The 19191-nt window shown below is 28.1% G+C and overlaps 2 protein-coding genes and 1 long non-coding RNA gene across 6 annotated transcripts in view; 2 read left to right on the plus strand and 1 right to left on the minus strand.

Moving 5' to 3' along the window:
- Positions 1-4193: 4193 nt before the first annotated feature.
- LOC149891941 (uncharacterized) lies at positions 4194-7604 on the minus strand. 4 transcript variants are annotated; one of them, XM_090080381.1, is made up of 3 exons: positions 5705-5866; positions 5195-5246; positions 4194-4624 (listed from the first exon to the last, which is right to left on the minus strand). In XM_090080381.1, the coding sequence occupies exons 1-3, from the start codon at positions 5744-5746 to the stop codon at positions 4338-4340; spliced, it is 381 nt and encodes a 126-aa protein (XP_089936507.1). In that variant the 5' UTR covers positions 5747-5866; the 3' UTR covers positions 4194-4337. The 4 variants fall into 4 exon arrangements, 1 of the variants encoding a protein (XP_089936507.1); XR_016450252.1 differs by lacking the exon at positions 5705-5866 and adding an exon at positions 7521-7604 and having other exon boundaries at positions 4451-4624; XR_016450253.1 differs by lacking the exons at positions 5195-5246; positions 5705-5866 and adding an exon at positions 4821-4986 and having other exon boundaries at positions 4485-4624.
- LOC145191984 (uncharacterized) overlaps positions 5195-19191 on the plus strand; it is a 32095-nt gene continuing 18098 nt past the window's right edge. The window contains exons 1-14 of the mRNA XM_090080379.1: positions 5195-5428; positions 9732-9821; positions 9939-10073; positions 10840-10992; positions 11106-11287; positions 11514-11601; positions 11890-12054; positions 12364-12459; positions 12623-12784; positions 13005-13106; positions 13351-13509; positions 17407-17508; positions 17753-17911; positions 18921-19022. Coding sequence (XP_089936505.1) covers positions 5371-5428; positions 9732-9821; positions 9939-10073; positions 10840-10992; positions 11106-11287; positions 11514-11601; positions 11890-12054; positions 12364-12459; positions 12623-12784; positions 13005-13106; positions 13351-13509; positions 17407-17508; positions 17753-17911; positions 18921-19022 — 1753 coding nt within the window. The 5' untranslated portion in view covers positions 5195-5370. The remainder of the gene's footprint in view (positions 5429-9731; positions 9822-9938; positions 10074-10839; positions 10993-11105; positions 11288-11513; positions 11602-11889; positions 12055-12363; positions 12460-12622; positions 12785-13004; positions 13107-13350; positions 13510-17406; positions 17509-17752; positions 17912-18920; positions 19023-19191) is intronic.
- LOC149891942 (uncharacterized) lies at positions 7697-8469 on the plus strand. Its single transcript, XR_016450255.1, has 2 exons — positions 7697-7884; positions 8012-8469. It is a non-coding gene; the product is annotated as an uncharacterized LOC149891942 (long non-coding RNA).

The following is a 19191-nucleotide window of genomic DNA, read 5'->3' on the forward strand; positions in this document are numbered from 1 at the left end:
AATATTTTATATCATCATCATCATCATCATCAACATCATCATCATCATCATCATCATCATCATCATCATCATCATCATCATCATCATCATCATCATCATCATCATCATCATCATCATCATCATCATCATCATCATCATCATCATCATCATCAATCCTCATCAATCATCATCATCATCATCTTCATCATCATCATTTTCATCATCATTTATTTGACAACAACATTTCTAATTTTAATCAAGTAATTTGTTTGCTTAAGCAGAGCAAAACAAACAAACTAATAGCTGGAAACTCTTTACTCTTCCAGGTTTTTTTGCAATCCGCCCTTCCTTTTGCTTCATATTCATGAACAACTTCTATGTATTGATGCAATGTTTCATCAGCTGTTTGGCAACTTTTCACTGGTCCACTAAATATATATACATTCTTGTATTTTAAAAAGATAATGAAAGTTCTTATCATGTCAAACATTAAAAAAAAAAAAAAAAAAAAAAAAGGCAACTCACATAATTCAGTGCAAATTGTTGAAAGTGTTAAAGAAAAAACTAACCACTCTGTTTAGAGCAATTTTTAATCTAATTTGACCAAAATTTTAACTCAAGGAAACTTCAAGCTTGTTTTAAAAAATTAAATCTTTAAAGTTGATCAGTAAAAAGTTGCCGAACAGCTGAAAACATTGCATCAATATATGTCCTTGATCCTAAAATAGCACAAATCTTTATTGTAATAGCAAACAATAAGGAGACCAAATATGAATACAAAGCAAAAGTAAATAAACCTGAAAGAGTAAGGAGTGAGAAGAGAAGTAATTAAATACATACATACATACATACATACATACATACATACATACATACATACATACATACATACATACATACATACATACATACATACATACATACATACATACATACATACATACATACATACATACATACATACATACATACATACATACATACATACATACATACATACATACATACATACATACATACATACATACATACATACATACATACATACATACATACATACATACATACATACATACATACATACATACATACATACATACATACATACATACATACATACATACATACATACATACATACATACATACATACATACAAAAAATCATTTATCCTACATTTTTAAATAGGTAAAAATGTTAAGAAAAAGCTAATAATCATAAACTAACGCACCTGTAATGTAAAAATAAAAGCAACATTTTTATGAAAATTTTTTATCTTGCTACAATACCCAACTATGATTTTAACATTCCAATAAATAAATAGTTTTAGGTGTCTTTTGAAGCAGTGCCGAAATTATCTGCCTGCCGAAATTACCCTACTTTACCCTATGTTTAATTATATATGCAAAAATTGTGCTGACTTCTCTGTCATTATAGATGTAGAACTTTTAATGCAGTATTATTGATGTAGAACTTGTTATTAACTGAAATTGCAAACTACTAACAGCTGAAAAAACAATTATTCAAAAAAAAAAATTGCAATGTCAACTGATGAAAGCGCCAGAAGAGAATACACATTTGAAAATAGTAAATAAGTATTTAAGAAATCTGTTCACATAAAAAAAAACTTGAAAAAAAAAACATTATTTTTTCTCAATCCTTGGCATGAAAAAAGGAAAGATGAAATCCGAGAGTGAAATTAGAATATAAAGAGTTTTCCTACAAAACATAAATCTAAAAGAAAATAAGGCCTAAAGTTTTTTTATTTTCTCCTTCAAGCCTCTCACATCTGAATGTAAACTTAAAACTTCAAAATTTACTGCGTTGAGAAAATAAGCAAGTTATATACAGAAGTTACTATCGACTGGACTGAGGTGTTTTGCTGAAGTCCTTCAAGCATTAAAAATTATTTTCATATAAATATTACATTACATAGGGCAAGTTAAAAGTTCTGATAAAATAAGAATTTAAGAAAGTTATTCAAACTACTTAATTATTTAATTGAAAACTACTTAAACAATTTGTTTTATTAATCAGTCTTTATGTATTCAAGGCAGGTTAGCGAAATTACACTAAGAGTTCTCTATTTGTAACATCTCAATAAACATCGTCCGTGACCAGTGAATTCAATGTTACTTGCTTTTTATAGCATTCTCTGCAACAAAGACAGCAACAATTCCATCAATAGAAAAATTTTCTGCAGTTTTAGTGAGACTTGTTCACTGTTCTCACACCTCATAATTGATGAATCTTCAGGTGAACAGTAAACGAGTTTGCAAGATTTCAAACTCCTTCAGACAGACTTTCTTTTTGAGGATCTTAGCAAACAGGATCTAGGCTAACAGTTATATTTTAAAGGTATCATAAATGATTTTCTAAAACCTTCCTGGCAGAAATACTTATCTCACTATAAAGATGATTACTAAGGTACACGAACCAAAAACACTGATTTTCTTTCTTTAGCATGGTCTTTCCTGGTTTGTTGATTCATCATCTGACCAAATATCAAGATCATCAGTTGTATCGCTCCAGTCCTCTGAGAACTCTTATTCTTTTTCTTGTCTTTGTTTACATTCACATTTGTACTTATTCGTAGTGGATAGTGTTGAATGACAGGGTCACAGATTTTACATGTCCTGCGGTCAATTATACTTCCGTCTTGAGAATTTTTTTACTTGAAGATCCCTCCACGCAATTCAGGCAGAATTCATCATTACAAACATTTAATTTGAACAACAAAGCCACACAAAGTGAGTGGAACAAGGAATAGGATGAAACTTTTGCTCGATCGATTTTTAAGCTATCCAGTGGCTTAGAAATGGTTATCGGATCAGGTAAAAAAACTTCGAGGAAAAAACTTGGCAAACTTTTCTCAATTGATTGCAGCAGGCCTGATCCAAACGGTTTACTATTTGCAACTTGATCAGTTTTTCAGATTGTTCAGATTGCCATGATTAGTTTTTCAAAACGTTTATCGAGTCAAAAAAAGTGTTAACTCAGTGTTCAAAGCTCATAAATAAAGCTCATAAATAAATAAAACACAAAAGGGTGATTAGTGGACACTGTCTAAATTTTGCATATTCTTACAATAAAAGAACCCAAATTTCAAAAATATAACGCCAAAAATAACGTTTTTAAACTTTTTAACTTGCTTATACCATCATACGTCTTAAATGAGTATGATCACAGACACGCTTTTCTTAGGAAAATTATGAAACAAAATGTGCTATACAATTTTTAAGGTTTAAAAATTTAATTTTTAGTTATAAATTAATTCGAGCGATGATCATACAAGATCAGAAATAGCAAACGATGATACTAATATGAATTATAGATAATATCAGTCAAGCTAACAAGTTGTAAATTTCACCATCACACGAAGCATTTAACGTCTTTTTATTAGAAGAACTTATTTTATTATTAAGAGAATATGAATGTTAGTGCTTTGTTTCAATATCAACAAAAATTTACAAAAAATGTTAGTAGTTTTTTTAGATAAGGGTCTCATAAAAGATTTATAAAATACGAATTTTAAAACCCCCACACTGCAATGGTTGAGCGCTATATTTTTTTCTTTCCTAAATTTTTTTCTTCTCACTTTTCTAAACTCTAGATAGTAGTCATATAATACTTAGTTGTCAGCAGAGCCTTTAGCTATTGAGCCTCTGTTTCAACCATTGAACCTCCGGTTTGTTATAAGTTAATTGTAAAACATCACTAACATCTGAGTTGTTGCATTTCTTCTCTTTTGGGATAAAATAGGGGAAGAAGTTCTTTGGCATACGACCCTTAATTTCTGTAAACGTTTGAAACTCTGCATTTAAGCTAAAGGCGGGCATTTTGAATACCTTCTGTGAGGAGTTTCTAAATGTATGAAACTTTAATTTTTTTGTTTATTTTACTTTCACTGATGCCTTTGTCTGTTGAAAAATGTTTAAAAAAGTGAATCTCCGTTGTTTCTTGTCACCCTGTAGAAATCAATAGCAACATAAGACTTAGATTAAAGTCTTTTTTTTTTATATTCACATGTACACATGCAATTACAAAATCTCTCTCAACAATATTTTCCGGGAAGCATCTAAAATAAACTACACCTCATATGAGGCATAGTTAAAAGCTATATTAATGGCATGACTACGATCGTTGAGAAATTTTCGTATACGAAAATTTCTGAAAGCCTCTACTTCCGAATGTAAGTGACCATTAAGCATTAAAGATTAAGAAAAATTTACATGTTTATTTCTATCGTTGAATATATTTGGACAAATTAGATAATATTGAATAATAATATTGAATTAGTTCCTCGTTTTTCAAATCAAATATTAAAAATTTTTTTAATATAAAATCAGTTCTTATTTTTTATCCACATATTCTTACTTCTTGAGTCATCTTCTTTTTGTATAATTCTATTTCTTGACAAGAGTCTTCTTCTTTTCTTACAATTCTATTTCTAGAAAAACCGTTTATTGATTGTTTACTTTTCAGTACCAATTTTATGTCTGCCACCGCAGTCTCCAGCCTTGCGGATCCATTGTTACGCCACTTCCTCCTTTGACTCTTAAGAGAATTAATCTTTTGGTTCTTCTCAAGATTACAAAATTCACCTTTTTGTTTATAACATCCTCTCAGTAACTTTAAAAACAAACCTTAAAAGAAAGGGTCCTAAAGATATTAAAAATCAAACATTGATATCTGTTTCATGTTGTATCAAATACAATGGCTCATTTTCACTCATGACAAGTAAGTGTTGTTATGACAATATCAACGTTTAAATATTCAATAATTGTAATTTTTTTTAAAAGAATTTAAAAAAAAAAAACTGATTAAAAATTTTATATTTACCATAAATGTCTGGGATTAAGAAAATTATGGAAGTCATTAATTGCTTTTATGAGCAATGCCGTTGATAATTTACAAGTTCATTAAACAAATATATCTTTCAAACTGCAGGGCTACGAAAACCGAAAGTATCGGGAGATTTAACCAAGTAGCACTTGGTTTTTTCTGCTTTATGACTGCATTTAAATAAGCATATACATATGTAAGTGTAAATCTTGCTTAGTTAAATGTAAAATGGTTTGAAAAATCAAAAAAGATCATTTTTTGAGAAGATAACAGCAAAGTTGGCTAGAATACTTTTTAAAAAAATACGTTCAGTTTTCTTATGTTAAGGTATAATCTACTTTAGTTAATAGAACAATAGAAAAAGTTAATACCTTTACAGATGAAAATTCCTTTGACATGAGCAAGTATCAAATTATGATGTATCTAAAGTAAAAGGGTAGATTAAAGAATATTAAACTAGAGGCTGGTTGCTCATAACAAACAACAGTCGAAAATCTTTTCTTTGATTTAGTTGAGCATTTGTTTTAACGGTAAATGCGAAACCAAAATGTTTACTTTACTTACAAAGTGTTTACATCTATGTCTACTGGTATCTTTTGTAAGAGGTATTTACATTTCTTTTTAAACATGAGATCATGGAATAAAACGTCTTACGATTATTTGGTTATAACTTTTTAACAAGAATAGTAAATATAAAAACTTTTTAAGGCTCATATTTGTTATGAGTCTAATCAAAGGGATTCAAAGCGTTAGATTTTAAAATTGTTACGTTTAAAAGATATTTAATGATAAAGTTAAAAATAATTAAAAATAATATACTTTACAGTCAAAATTGATAAACGACATAATTATGAAATTATCAAATTATCAAATTTGATTACTTGATCATGATGTCGAAGACTTATCAAACTTAAAGTTGCCATAAAAAATTAACCCGCATGTGCCTCGAATTTACAAGCTCGACACCTGTCGTCGATTCTATAAAAGATTTACAGACATGTTATTACGAGTCTCGATAAAAATTTAATAGAGATCTTAAAAAGGGTGAATGTTGTAAATCTGTAAAATCCGAGTAATTTTACAGAGAACTGATACAGCTCAAAATGATTTGTATTTTTGTAAATAAAGAGATTTAAACAAAAAAATCTGCCAGATTTTCATTGAATTTATAACGAAACAGATTTAATTACGAAACAGATTTAATTGCGTATAAAATTTCTAATTTTCAACTACAAAATTTTGTCATCTTAAAGTTTGTACAAACTTTCCAAGAAAAAAATTTTAAATCTCTTTTTTAAGTAATAATAAAAGAGTTTTAACTTCACAGGAATCATTTTTAAAGGAATTTATTACAGGGTCTGTAAAAAACGGTTTGTTAAAGGTTTATATTAAAACAAATGCGTATGAAAATTAAAACAAACTCGTACTTCACGAAGGTCATTTAAAGCGGATCTAAAAAAACTTTTTTTAGAAAAAAAAAAATTCTACAGAAACCGTTTGCGGAAAAAAAATTTGGTTTTAAGTTTATGACAGCTGATGAAAGTTCTACTGTCATCAATCAGCTATATTTCTCTAAACAATGAACCAATTTATTACTTTAACAAAAGACATAGTTTCTAGATTAATATTTAAAAAAAGGATATGAAAAGAATTAAAGTGAGGATATGAAAAGCTTACCTAGTAACGCAAAATGATGACTCATTGTAAAATATAAAGTATTTAAAGGGATTTTTAACAGTTATGTAATATGTATGTATGTATGTATGTATGTATGTATGTATGTATGTATGTATGTATGTATGTATGTATGTATGTATGTATGTATGTATGTATGTATGTATGTATGTATGTATGTATGTATGTATGTATGTATGTATGTATGTATGTATGTATGTATGTATGTATGTATGTATGTATGTATGTATGTATGTATGTATGTATGTATGTATGTATGTATGTATGTATGTATGTATGTATGTATGTATGTATGTATGTATGTATGTATGTATGTATGTATGTATGTATGTATGCAGGCATGCGTGCATGCATGTATGTTTTATAATATTTGCTGGCTTTCAGGATTTTAATTTTATTATGGAAAAGCTAAAATTTACTCAAATTTCATGAAAACTTTCCCAGAAAAAGCATTAATATAAAAAATGGGAGGTTTATCCAAAAGTCCTTTCTAACTCTTTTCTTAAGCTTTTATATTTTTCTAATATTGCTGGTTTTTGTTGCTTTACCTACTGATCATTTATTAACATGACAGGTTAAATAATCTCCGTGTGTACATCTATTCCTAATCGCTGTTTTTGTTTTAATTCTCCCTCCTCGCAATCGATAGACTTGTCATTATCTATTTAAATTGATATAAATTATCATGGTTTTTTTCCACTGTAAATTTAATAGAATGTGGTTTTTTCTTTGTTAACTTATTTTTTGAACTAAAAAAACACGAAAATGTAAGGTGTTTTTTTTCCCCGTGAATTCATCAACTGCTTCCCGTACTTAGAGTAATAGAGTTCAATTGTAAAAACATTTAGCATATTCACCCCTAGTCCAGACCACATATAACCCTTATTGAATGAACAGAAAAAACCCTCTTTGGGGTGGGGCTGGGGGTGATCCTACACTTTTTACTGATAGCCAAGGTTAAAAATTAAAATCTGGAATTGGCATCCGATAGAGAAAATTTACCTTTAATATTTGGAGCAAGATTTACTCAATTAAATGAATCAAAACTTTCCCTTTGAATTAGAATTTACCCTTTCCTGTAAATGTTTCCATGCTCATGAGCTAGTTAATACACTAGACACTAAATTATCTACCCGCTTTAAGTTCTTCAAGAAGCTATATATTCAAAGCTTTTGATCATACCTAATGTTTAAAATGCCGAACAAAGCGAGAAATCACGGTGGCAAATAAAGACATCATCTAAGAAGATTGCATCTAAGAAAAAAACAGCATCTAAGAAGATTGCATCCGTAGTCATCAGCATCTCCCAAAGGAACAATTATGCTTCAGCAAGCCAAAGGTGGCAAAAAGTTTCCAATCAAATAAGGTTTTATTTTCTTTACTTGTAAGTTATTGATGTATATTTAATGAAACACTAGAGTGATAAGTGTACTGAAGCAGACCAAGAATTTAAAATGTTATTGTCTTCTACTTTAATTCTTCTGATTTTGTAGGCTCTTCAAGTTCTAAAGAATCTGGATCTCAAGTACCTGTTCTAAGTACTCAGGACCTGATCAATATATAGTTTAATACTGGCCTATCAAATGTTGGAATTAAAAAACTGGCATCAACAATCAACTCTGTCTTCTCTCAACAAATTGTTGATAAGAACTTTAGAAGATCATTCAATGACGTAGGCCAAAGCCTCTCAGACAGCTTTACAGTTAGTAAGATCGACTTCCCAAGTATTGAACAAACAGTCATGAGAAGATTACCATACACCACACCTTTCATGAGCAAAAAACGTAACAAACATTCTATGGATCATATACAATAAGGACAATCTTTAAAAATCTACATAGTTGATTACAACAGCAAGAGAATTTAGGTCTTCTCAATGAATCCTTACTACTGAAATAAGTTATTGAAATTATATAAAAAATTGTATAAAGAAATTATTTGTACATGTCAAGGACATACTTTTGAGAAAAGCAAAGTAAGAAGTAAAATAAAAATACCAGAAGAAATAGCGGTTTTACTGTTACTCTATTTATTCTGGCATTTTTATGTAGCAGTTTCTCCTTTATTGTATAATCCCAAATTTTAATTTTTACATCTAGTTTATTACTATAGGGTGTATAATTACCCCCTAGAGGGTTTCTTCTGTTCAGTCAATTAGGGTTATATGTGGTCTGCACAAGAGGTGTATTACAAGCAATTAAACACGGCCAAATGAGTAATTTTAAAACATTTTGGACCAAAAATATTTTTAAAAATTGTACTGGTTCTTGGAATTTTAGCCTTTTCAGACTTTTACTTGTTATCATTAACTGAAAAAAGTTATTGAGGCTGCTCTATACTAGATGATAACCAAAGCTTTTACAGCTAAATATCTTTAAAATAAGTTGGAAGTTGCCACTCGAGGAAAAAAGCTTAGTTAAAAATATCTGACCCCAACAACTTAGTTAAATGATTATACAATTGTTATATATATCACTTATTGATCTATTTGTTATTGTTTAACAGCATGTAAGCTAATAAAGGTTTCTAAAGGCTTTTTTAATAAATTTGTAACTTATTCAGTTTAATATATTATCAAAAGTTAGTAAAGTTGCAAACTTGTAAAATAGGTTTTACATCATGCTTTTCTAAACTAGTATTTCATTTCATAAAATAATATTTTTTGCTACAGGAGCAAAAACTAGGATAATTGAATCATAAAAAGTAGGTTAATTAAGCACTTTTGCTCAATTGGTTATAATGCTTTCATTTGTTTAATTTAAGTTGAAACAAAAAGTAAATGTTGAATTAATAACTTTTAAAACTTTTCTTATAATTTTTTGTTTTGTTTCATTCAAGACCTAAAAGTGAAATTATCAAAAATTTTCTATTCTTTAACTTTCTAGAAAAATTATTATATTAACATAAAATACAAATAAAAAATTTATATTATCTATTAATAATTTAATCTTAATGTAAATTATGCAAAAGTTTTACTTAAGTTAGTGAAATGTTAAAAATGAATACAACCAAATTATCCATGTAAAATGAAAGAAATCAATGTAACTAAATACAACCAAATTATTCATGTAAAATGAAAGAAATCAATGTAACTAAATACAACCAAATTATTCATGTAAAATGAAAGAAATCAATGTAACTAAACAGTATATTACAAAAACATTTACGTGAATATACTACACCCTGTTTAATCTGTTGTAATTTTTTAATTAGGTAACTGTGTAGCTTTGTGCAACCAAAATGAAATGTGTCTGCGTTACCAAAATGGAATTACCAATCAATTTATCTACAAATGCACCAGTGGTAAAATATTTAATTTTTCCCCTTAAATCAAATGTTTAAAATTTGTGATAATAATGAATTTTATAATGCAGGAACAGTTTAGTCTTGAATAAATCATGTTGTTGATTAACCTTTTAGAATTAACTTGCATTTTTCAAGAGAGTGATGATAATCTATGTCCTGAAACTTCAGCTATTAGAGAGGTGCCACCTAAAAAGAATATTATTGGTGCTATAGTAAATTACGAGTCATCTGGTCCCCTGCTTGGTTATTGTAAGTTTATATTTAGATTGGAGCAATCTTTAATAAAATAATTTCAATATATTAGTTTCAAATTATCCTCTCCAAATTACTTTTTCTCATTTAAAAACTGATATTTTAGTGTTTTGTAACTAAGTGTTTTTGTTCTTCAAAATTATTTCTTAGATTATCAAATATAACAAGCAATTAATTATAAAATCTTCAAAATAAATGTTATAAAAATTATACAAAAAAAATTTAATGACATAAAAAAATTTTCAAATGATAGTTCTTTATAAAAAAAAAGTTTCTCCAAATTACTTAGTTCGATGCTCCTGTAAGATATTTTTTAAAATTAAGAGCAATAGTGTAACCTTTCAGGAAAATTAATTATGTGCTTGGGTAAAACTTCATCTGCTTGCCTGGTGTTATTATTCTACATATTCAAATCACTTTTAATAACCATGAACATATTAAAGTTAAACTTAAAACAATTTTTTAAAAATATCTTTGTTACATATTTGTGCAAAACTCTTATCAGTTTCAAATAAATCTTTATCATATCAGTTTATTTATTTTACTACATCAGTTTATTTACTTTATTATATCCGTTTATTTACTTTGTTATATCAGTTTATTTACTTTATATATCACTTTATTTACTTTATCATATACTTCACTAATCTTTAGCATGGTATTTCTAGATGATGTTAGTTGAGCTCTAGAACCTTTCCTTATGTGTACAGTTGTGCTTAGTTAACTCTCTTTCACAACATTATAATGAATATTTTAACCTTAGGGAGAGGATCTGACTGGGCTTATGGACTATATCAGGGTAGTCCAAATAATCCAAGTGCAATAGCTTTGAATGTTATTTCAAGAAAATCTTCAACAGACCGATACTGTTTAAGTTTTGACTGGTTTCTAAATGCTCCTGACACACCTTCTATTTGTAAGAAATTTTTGCTTTTCAATTTCAATCAAGTCATACTAAAAAATATTAAATTGCTAGTGTTAGGAAATTTTGAAAGATTCTAATGTTTAAAGTAATCGCTTTCTCTGCAGATGTTGTATGGGATAACCAAGATAATGATAATTGGGATTACAGCAATTTAACAAATATTACCAAAAATATTCCAAGCACTAACAAAATTTTAGTTATTGATACTAATAGAGGGGGCGATTCTTCTTATCCATGGCCTAATTCTCAAATAACAATACCAAGTTCAAGCAACAAGTACACACAGGTACACTAAAAAATTTTCTTAACTTCTTTGTCTTTGTGTTTTAAAATATTTTTCTAATTTATTCAAAAATCTCATTAGAAATTTCTTATTTAATGATTATATTAATTGTTCTTTATTTTTTATTCTAATTGAAACAAATCTGTAACTTCAAATTTTTAGAAAAAAACTTTTATAGTATTTTTGATAACCATATCAATTGAAAATAAATTACCTGATTGGCTTTAAGGTAATGATTCTAATTATTCCTGGAAATGGTAAGAATACATTTTGTGCAATCGACACAATATCATTGAGATTAGGAGCATGTAACTCTGGTAAGTTTTAACATTTTTGCTATTGTCAACTGCTATAGCTAGTTTTCTTTTTAAATCTACAAATATCTTTTCTACTATAATAATATTTGCATACAAAGATTGTTTTTTCTATTTAATTAGTAGTAAAGAAAATTTATTTTTTAATAATAGAAGTTCAATTTCCAAATAATGAAAATTCAGTTCTTTCTTAATACTTTATTTGAGAATATTTTTCTAGGATTTAAAAATAATCTTCATTGAAAGTTTTACTTTATAAATATTTATTTAAATTTTTATATTTTATTTCAGGTAATGGAAAATGGGGAGAATGGAATAGTATTAACAACACAGATTGCTGTTATGATGGAACTCGGCGTCAACGAAAATGCGATGCTCCTAAGGATTACAATGGAGGAATGTGTAATGATCCAAATGGTTATGGGATTGATTACAAACCTCCTTGCACATGCCATGGTAATCTATTTCTTATATGTGAAATAGAAACATTAGAAAAATTATTTAATGAGTTTTTGTTCAAACCTCTCTTTCAATATTTTTAAATATTTTTTTACATATTTCCATTAAGCATATACTTCTTTTACTAGTTCACTTTATCACTCGTTTCACTTTTATATTTATAAAACTATTTTTTTTCTTTTTCTCTTACTTATTAATTTTCATCAAGTTTGTCTTAATTAGATTTTTTTAACAATTTAAAATAAGTATTTGTGATTAAACTGATATTTAGAGTTGAAATTTTTGTTATTGGTCTTGTAATTTTAGATTGTAATGGTGGTTGCATAGACTCCTATACTGTTTGCATAAACAATCAATGTGTATGTGCAGAAAACTATAAAAGCATTGGTGGAAAATGTTCTGGTAAGCATAATGTATGCTCACTTTTCAAGAAAAGTATTTTAAAACTGAATTACTAGTTTTAGGCTGTTCGCTTTATCTAAATTTCTAGTCAACTCATCTGTCATGTCATATTTATTTCATACTACTTGCAAAGTTATCATTTTTACCAAACTTTAAAATGCAGGTGAGTGGAGCGATTGGGTCAATGGTACTTGTTCACAAGCATGTGGCGATGGAGTTATGAATCGTAGTCGATCATGCAAAAACAATGCTCAATGTCTCTACAATAATGAGTACAAAAGTTATCAAACTGAAGTTGGAGTATACTGTAAACTAAAGAACTGTGGTAAGGTTGAATCGTTTTTATTGAATTGTTTAATTGGTCAATAATCATTAGGTTATAGGCAGAACTTTAAATAAAGTTAGACAATTCTGAAAAACGTTATAAATTTGGGTGGTTCTAATTTGATCAAGTTTATCTTAATTGTATTTTTTCAATTATTTAAAATGTGTATTTGTGATTGAACTGATATTTAGAGCTGTAATTTTTGTTGTTGACCTTTTAGTTTTGGATTGTAATGGTGGCTGCAATGACTCCTATACTGTTTGCATAAACAATCAATGTGTATGTGCAGAAAACTATAAAAGCATTGGTGGAAAATGTTCTGGTTAGTCAGCAGATTTTTTTCTGTATATCAATTGTTTTAAGTAATAATAATTGTTAGCATAATGATTAATTTGGACTAGGCTTGTTTCATCTTTTTATGAAAAAAGCCTAGTCCAAAAATCCTCTGTTGTTTTGTTTTATATAATCAAATTTGAATAAAAGAATATAACAAAATGCTTGATGATCATGTAGATCATAAAAACTATTTTTACAAACTGTCTTAGAAATCATTTTTTATCTTACAGGAGATTGGGGTGAATGGGTCAATGGCACTTGCTCACAAAGCTGTGGTGATGGGTTGTTGACTCGTAGTCGCAACTGTCTCAACGGTGTTAAATGTCTAACTGATGGCTTATACAAGTCAGACCAGATACAGCAAGTGGCATGTAATTTGGGAAGCTGTGGTAATTTAGTATTTTGATAAGCCTGATTTTTTTTGCTAATTGCTTCATAGAGAAAATTACTTTTAAACTGACTTGATCTTCATGCCTAAATACAGCTTACTTCAATACAACTGACAGGTTTACAACTTTTTTTAAATTCAGTTTTATTGACTTTTGAGTTTGTTGTTTAAACTTGCATTATTGGATTTGCTATGCATGAGAACTGTGCATGGCCTACTTTATACATGGGCAGATATGTTGCATAAATAGGCTGAAAATTAGAAGGCCAGTTTTTCAGAGTTTTTTTTGCCAGGGACATTGTATCGATCAAGTTTCCAAATTAGTTGTGAGAATTATGGTAAATAAATGCGCTGTGGTTATATATCGAACTGGCTATAGATTTAAAAAACGTGTATCTAGTTTTCTTTTTGCAAGTTAAGCTGTTTTTAGTTTTCCCAAAGATACTAATTAAGAACAAAAATGGATTAAATTTGTTAACAGAAAAGATTGGAAACCAAGCAAACATTCAGTTATTTGTATGGATCATTTTGAAGAAAAGTATTTAAAATATGGAAAACAAGTTACTTTAAAACATGAGTTAAAACCTGTACCATCTATTTATTCTGAAGAAACTTGTATACCATCTTCTGTAATGCCTAAAGTTTCTAACTTTCGTAAACCACCAACTAAACAAGATTCTACTATCCCATATGAAATTCATTCATTTCAAGAAATGGATAAAATAAAAAACACTGATATGCTTCATGAATCTAACTCTCCAAATGGATTTAGTTTTCAAAGATATGAAAGTTTTGTTTTATATTATTGTTTGTTTTTTGTAGACTCCACTCCTATTATTGAATCAATAAGTGTTTAACAATTTACATGTAAAACTGCATTATAAAAGTTGTCCATTTCCACTTCCTCATTGGTTTAGAACTATCAACAATTGTAAACTCACAAGTTTATCTATTTTAAATAATTTAGTGTCTTTTATATGCACAACCTTGTTGAAGGAAATTCCTATTATTTATTTAATGAACTTTCAAAACTAATCTTTTTCAAATCTAAAGGTCGACCTCCATATTCTTCAAAAGTGTTATGTTTTGCACTAATGCAAAGATATCATCTCAGGTTTATTCACGTCTTCTGGAACAACTTCCTTTACCGTCAAAGTCACTATTAAAGAAGTTAGTATCAGGTGGAATTGATTCCATAAAATCATTAAAGTTATTGTTAAATGAGGACAAAATAAGCAATCATTGTGTTATTCTTTTTGATAAAATGTATCTGCAGCAATCTTGTGAATACCACAGTGGCAGGTTAACTGGACAAGATAAAGAGGGGAATCTTTACAAAGGAGTAATTGTCTTTATGATTGTTGGCCTTAAGAAATCAATACCTTATTAGTTAAAGCCATCCCAGAGACTAATGTCATTGGAGATTTCATTAAAGATGAAATAGAGGAAAGTTTAAATACATTAAGATCTGCAGGTTTTAACATTTGTGCATTGCTTGCAGACAACCATCTGACAAATGAATCAGCTTATTTAAAATTGCTTAGCATTTATGGGTCAGACAAGCCAGAAGAAAATTTTTTTATCACTTATAAAGATCATAAAGTTCATCTGATGTATGATAGTGTTCATTTGCTTAAAAACTTAAGAAATAATTTGATTAGTACTAAAAAGTTCATTTTCCCACCATTTCAGTTCACTGATTACAGTTTTAATATGAAAGTGTCTGCAGGGGATATCTCTTGGGCTTTGCTTCATAGAGTACATGAAAAAGACAAAACTCTTTCAGCAACCTTAAGAAAGGCATATAAATTAGGGGAAAAGACTCTAAATCCAGGTAACAATAAACAAGATGTCAACTTGGCATTAAATATATTCCATGAAACAACTTCAGCTGCAATTCAAAATTATTTTCTTAATGAATACTCAGCATCAAAGTTTATAAAGCTCTTTAATTTATGGTGGGTGGTATCCAACTCAAAAATGAAGTGAACTAGATTTACGTGCACTTGCTCACTGGGTTCAAGAATGGCAAAATTTACAGTACAGTTCCACTGAAAGATATTGTCTCACAACTCAGACTTCTAATGCACTAGTTATAACATTGCAAAGTACTTCTAGTCTAATTGAAGAACTTCTATTTGAAGGATATAATTATGTTCTAACCTCATGTTTCAAAAGTGATCCATTAGAGCAGCATTTTTCAAAATATAATCAAATGAGTGGTGGCAGGTTTCTAGTTGGATTACGCAAAGTAACTACTTCTGAGAAAATTTTGCAAATGAGATTGTTATTAAAAGAGAACTTTGACTTTTGGAAACTGCATTTAAAACCTTTTCATTCAGATGTGAATCTGAATTCAATTTCAGAACTTTTTAATAATGAAATTCAAGAATGTGAGTTAGATGAAGACAGTAGAGAGGTTACTATTTTTATTGCTGGATATATATGCAGAAAGTTACATAAAAAGTTGAATGTGAATTGTGTACTTTATTGCAAAAAAATGATGTTGTTGACATAGATACAGAATGTATTGACCTAGTATCCAGAGGAGATCTCTTAACTCCCTCAAAGTTAATTGCAAGTTATGCTATTAGTTGCTTTGCTATGCTTGATGCAGTGAAACAAAGTCTACTTATGTTGGAAACTACATCAGAAAAGTTAGAGAAAATATTTTATGAATATAGTTTGAACCAAAAATTTCTTTGTGATAGTCATTTTGAGTGTGGACTTTCTTTTGTCAATTGAACACTAATAAATATTTTTTATAATAATGAACAAAAGATTGTAAGGAGGAGTAAACACAAAGATACTGTATTATCTTTCAAAAGGAAACAAAGAGAAAAAAGAAGAAAAAAAGAAATGTATTGAATATATATATATATATATATATATATATATATATTCAATACATGTGTTATGTATATATATATATATATATATATATATATATATATATATATATATATATATATATATTAACTACATTTCTTTTTACTTTAATTTTTAACATTTTAATATATATATATATATATATATATATATATATATATATATATATATATATATATATATATATATGTTTAATATATATTTGTTGTAATATATATTTGTTGTAATATATATATATAACAAATATATATATATTTGTTTTATATATATATACTTGTTATAATTGTTTATACAAGTAAATTGTTTTAACTACAAAAATGCATCTGTTATAATTAAAATGTTAAAAATTAAATTTGAACTGAACTGTAAAATATAGTTTTACTTAATATTTGATAATTTAATTACTAATTTAATATTTAAGACAGATGATTTAACCTAAAAAATTTTAAATAAGAAATACTTAATAAACTTTAAACTTAGGAAACGTTAAGCATTACTTTTAAAACTATTTTGCATTTTAAAACACAAAAACTTAAAATACTGAAAAACTGGCCTTCTAATTTTTGGCCTATTTATGCAACATATCCGGCCATGTATAAAGTAGACCACAAAACTAAAATGAAATTTTACAGCTAAATAACTTCATTGTTATACAACATCACAGTTGTCAAAAAGGTAAATAATGTGTTCCCAGTTATGCAGGACTCATGAGTCCAAAGTTGACATTTAACTCACTGAACCCATATTTTGCACAAAATCAACATTCCTCACCAACAAAGTTATTTTGATGATTCAGAGTTTTTTTTTCCATTAGGTATTTGCTTCTTTTACTAGATGGCTTCTTTACTCGTATTTCAGTTTTAAACTTAATTTTTTTTTTCTTTTTCGTTTTCTTTTTCATATCTAGTTTGATCAAGTTTGTCTTAACTAGAATTTTTTAATGATTTAAAATGTGCATTTGTGATTGAACTGATATTTAGAGCTGTAATTTTTGTTGTTGGTCTTGTAGTTTTAAGTTGTAATGGTGGTTGCAATGACTCCTATACTGTTTGCATAAACAATCAATGTGTATGTGCAGAAAACTATAAAAGCATTGGTGGAAAATGTTCTGGTTAGTCAGCAGATTTTTTTCTGTATATCAATTGTTTTAAGTAATAATAATTGTTAGCATAATGATTAATTTGGACTAGGCTTGTTTCATCTTTTTATGAAAAAAGCCTAGTCCAAAAATCCTCTGTTGTTTTGTTTTATATAATCAAATTTGAATAAAAGAATATAACAAAATGCTTGATGATCATGTAGATCATAAAAACTATTTTTACAAACTGTCTTAGAAATCATTTTTTATCTTACAGGAGATTGGGGTGAATGGGTCAATGGCACTTGCTCACAAAGCTGTGGTGATGGGTTGTTGACTCGTAGTCGCAACTGTCTCAACGGTGTTAAATGTCTAACTGATGGCTTATACAAGTCAGACCAGATACAGCAAGTGGCATGTAATTTGGGAAGCTGTGGTAATTTAGTATTTTGATAAGCCTGATTTTTTTTGCTAATTGCTTCATAGAGAAAATTACTTTTAAACTGACTTGATCTTCATGCCTAAATACAGCTTACTTCAATACAACTGACAGGTTTACAACTTTTTTTAAATTCAGTTTTATTGACTTTTGAGTTTGTTGTTTAAACTTGCATTATTGGATTTGCTATGCATGAGAAATGTGATAAAAAGTTACAAGAAAGTAACCAAGTTATTAGTTGGAAATGAACAGGAATCAATGATTCAAAGGGATGCCAGTACTAGTTGGCTACAGTTTTAGTTCTTGAGCTGTGTGCATTTCTGTGGGACATTTTTGAAAGTAGTAAACTGCAGTTAAAAAAGAATGTAATTTGGCAAGCATGTTTATGTGTCAAACAATGTTAAAAAAGAGTTGTTGCCCAAAATGGACTTTCAAAAAATAAAAGAAATGTTTTTTTTTTTATCTGAACTACTTTTCCCTGTAATCCAATATAATATTTTGAATAAATGACTAATATAATATTTAGAACAAGAGAGTAAATTAAATATTTAGAACAAAAAATGTATAAAATAACTAGAACAAAGGAGTAAATGTTGGGAAAAAAAGTAAGCTAAAATGAAATTTTACAGCTAAATAAGTTCATTGTTATACAACATCACAGTTGTCAAAAAGGTAAATAATGTGTTCCCAGTTATGCAGGACTCATGAGTCCAAAGTTGACATTTAACTCACTGAACCCATATCTTGCACAAAATCAACATTCCTCACCAACAAAGTTATTTTGATGATTCAGAGTTTTTTTTTCCATTAGGTGTTTGCTTCTTTTACTAGATGGCTTCTTTACTCGTATTTCAGTTTTAAACTTAATTTTTTTTTTCTTTTTCGTTTTCTTTTTCATATCTAGTTTGATCAAGTTTGTCTTAACTAGAATTTTTTAATGATTTAAAATGTGCATTTGTGATTGAACTGATATTTAGAGCTGTAATTTTTGTTGTTGGTCTTGTAGTTTTAAGTTGTAATGGTGGTTGCAATGACTCCTATACTGTTTGCATAAACAATCAATGTGTATGTGCAGAAAACTATAAAAGCATTGGTGGAAAATGTTCTGGTTAGTCAGCAGATTTTTTTCTGTATATCAATTGTTTTAAGTAATAATAATTGTTAGCATAATGATTAATTTGGACTAGGCTTGTTTCATCTTTTTATGAAAAAAGCCTAGTCCAAAAATCCTCTGTTGTTTTGTTTTATATAATCAAATTTGAATAAAAGAATATAAC

This window comes from Hydra viridissima, unplaced genomic scaffold (genome assembly GCF_058129835.1).
Source record: "Hydra viridissima isolate aposymbiotic clone 2 unplaced genomic scaffold, HvirCarnegie_v1 scaffold_2, whole genome shotgun sequence".
Classification (NCBI taxonomy): Eukaryota; Metazoa; Cnidaria; class Hydrozoa; order Anthoathecata; family Hydridae; genus Hydra; species Hydra viridissima.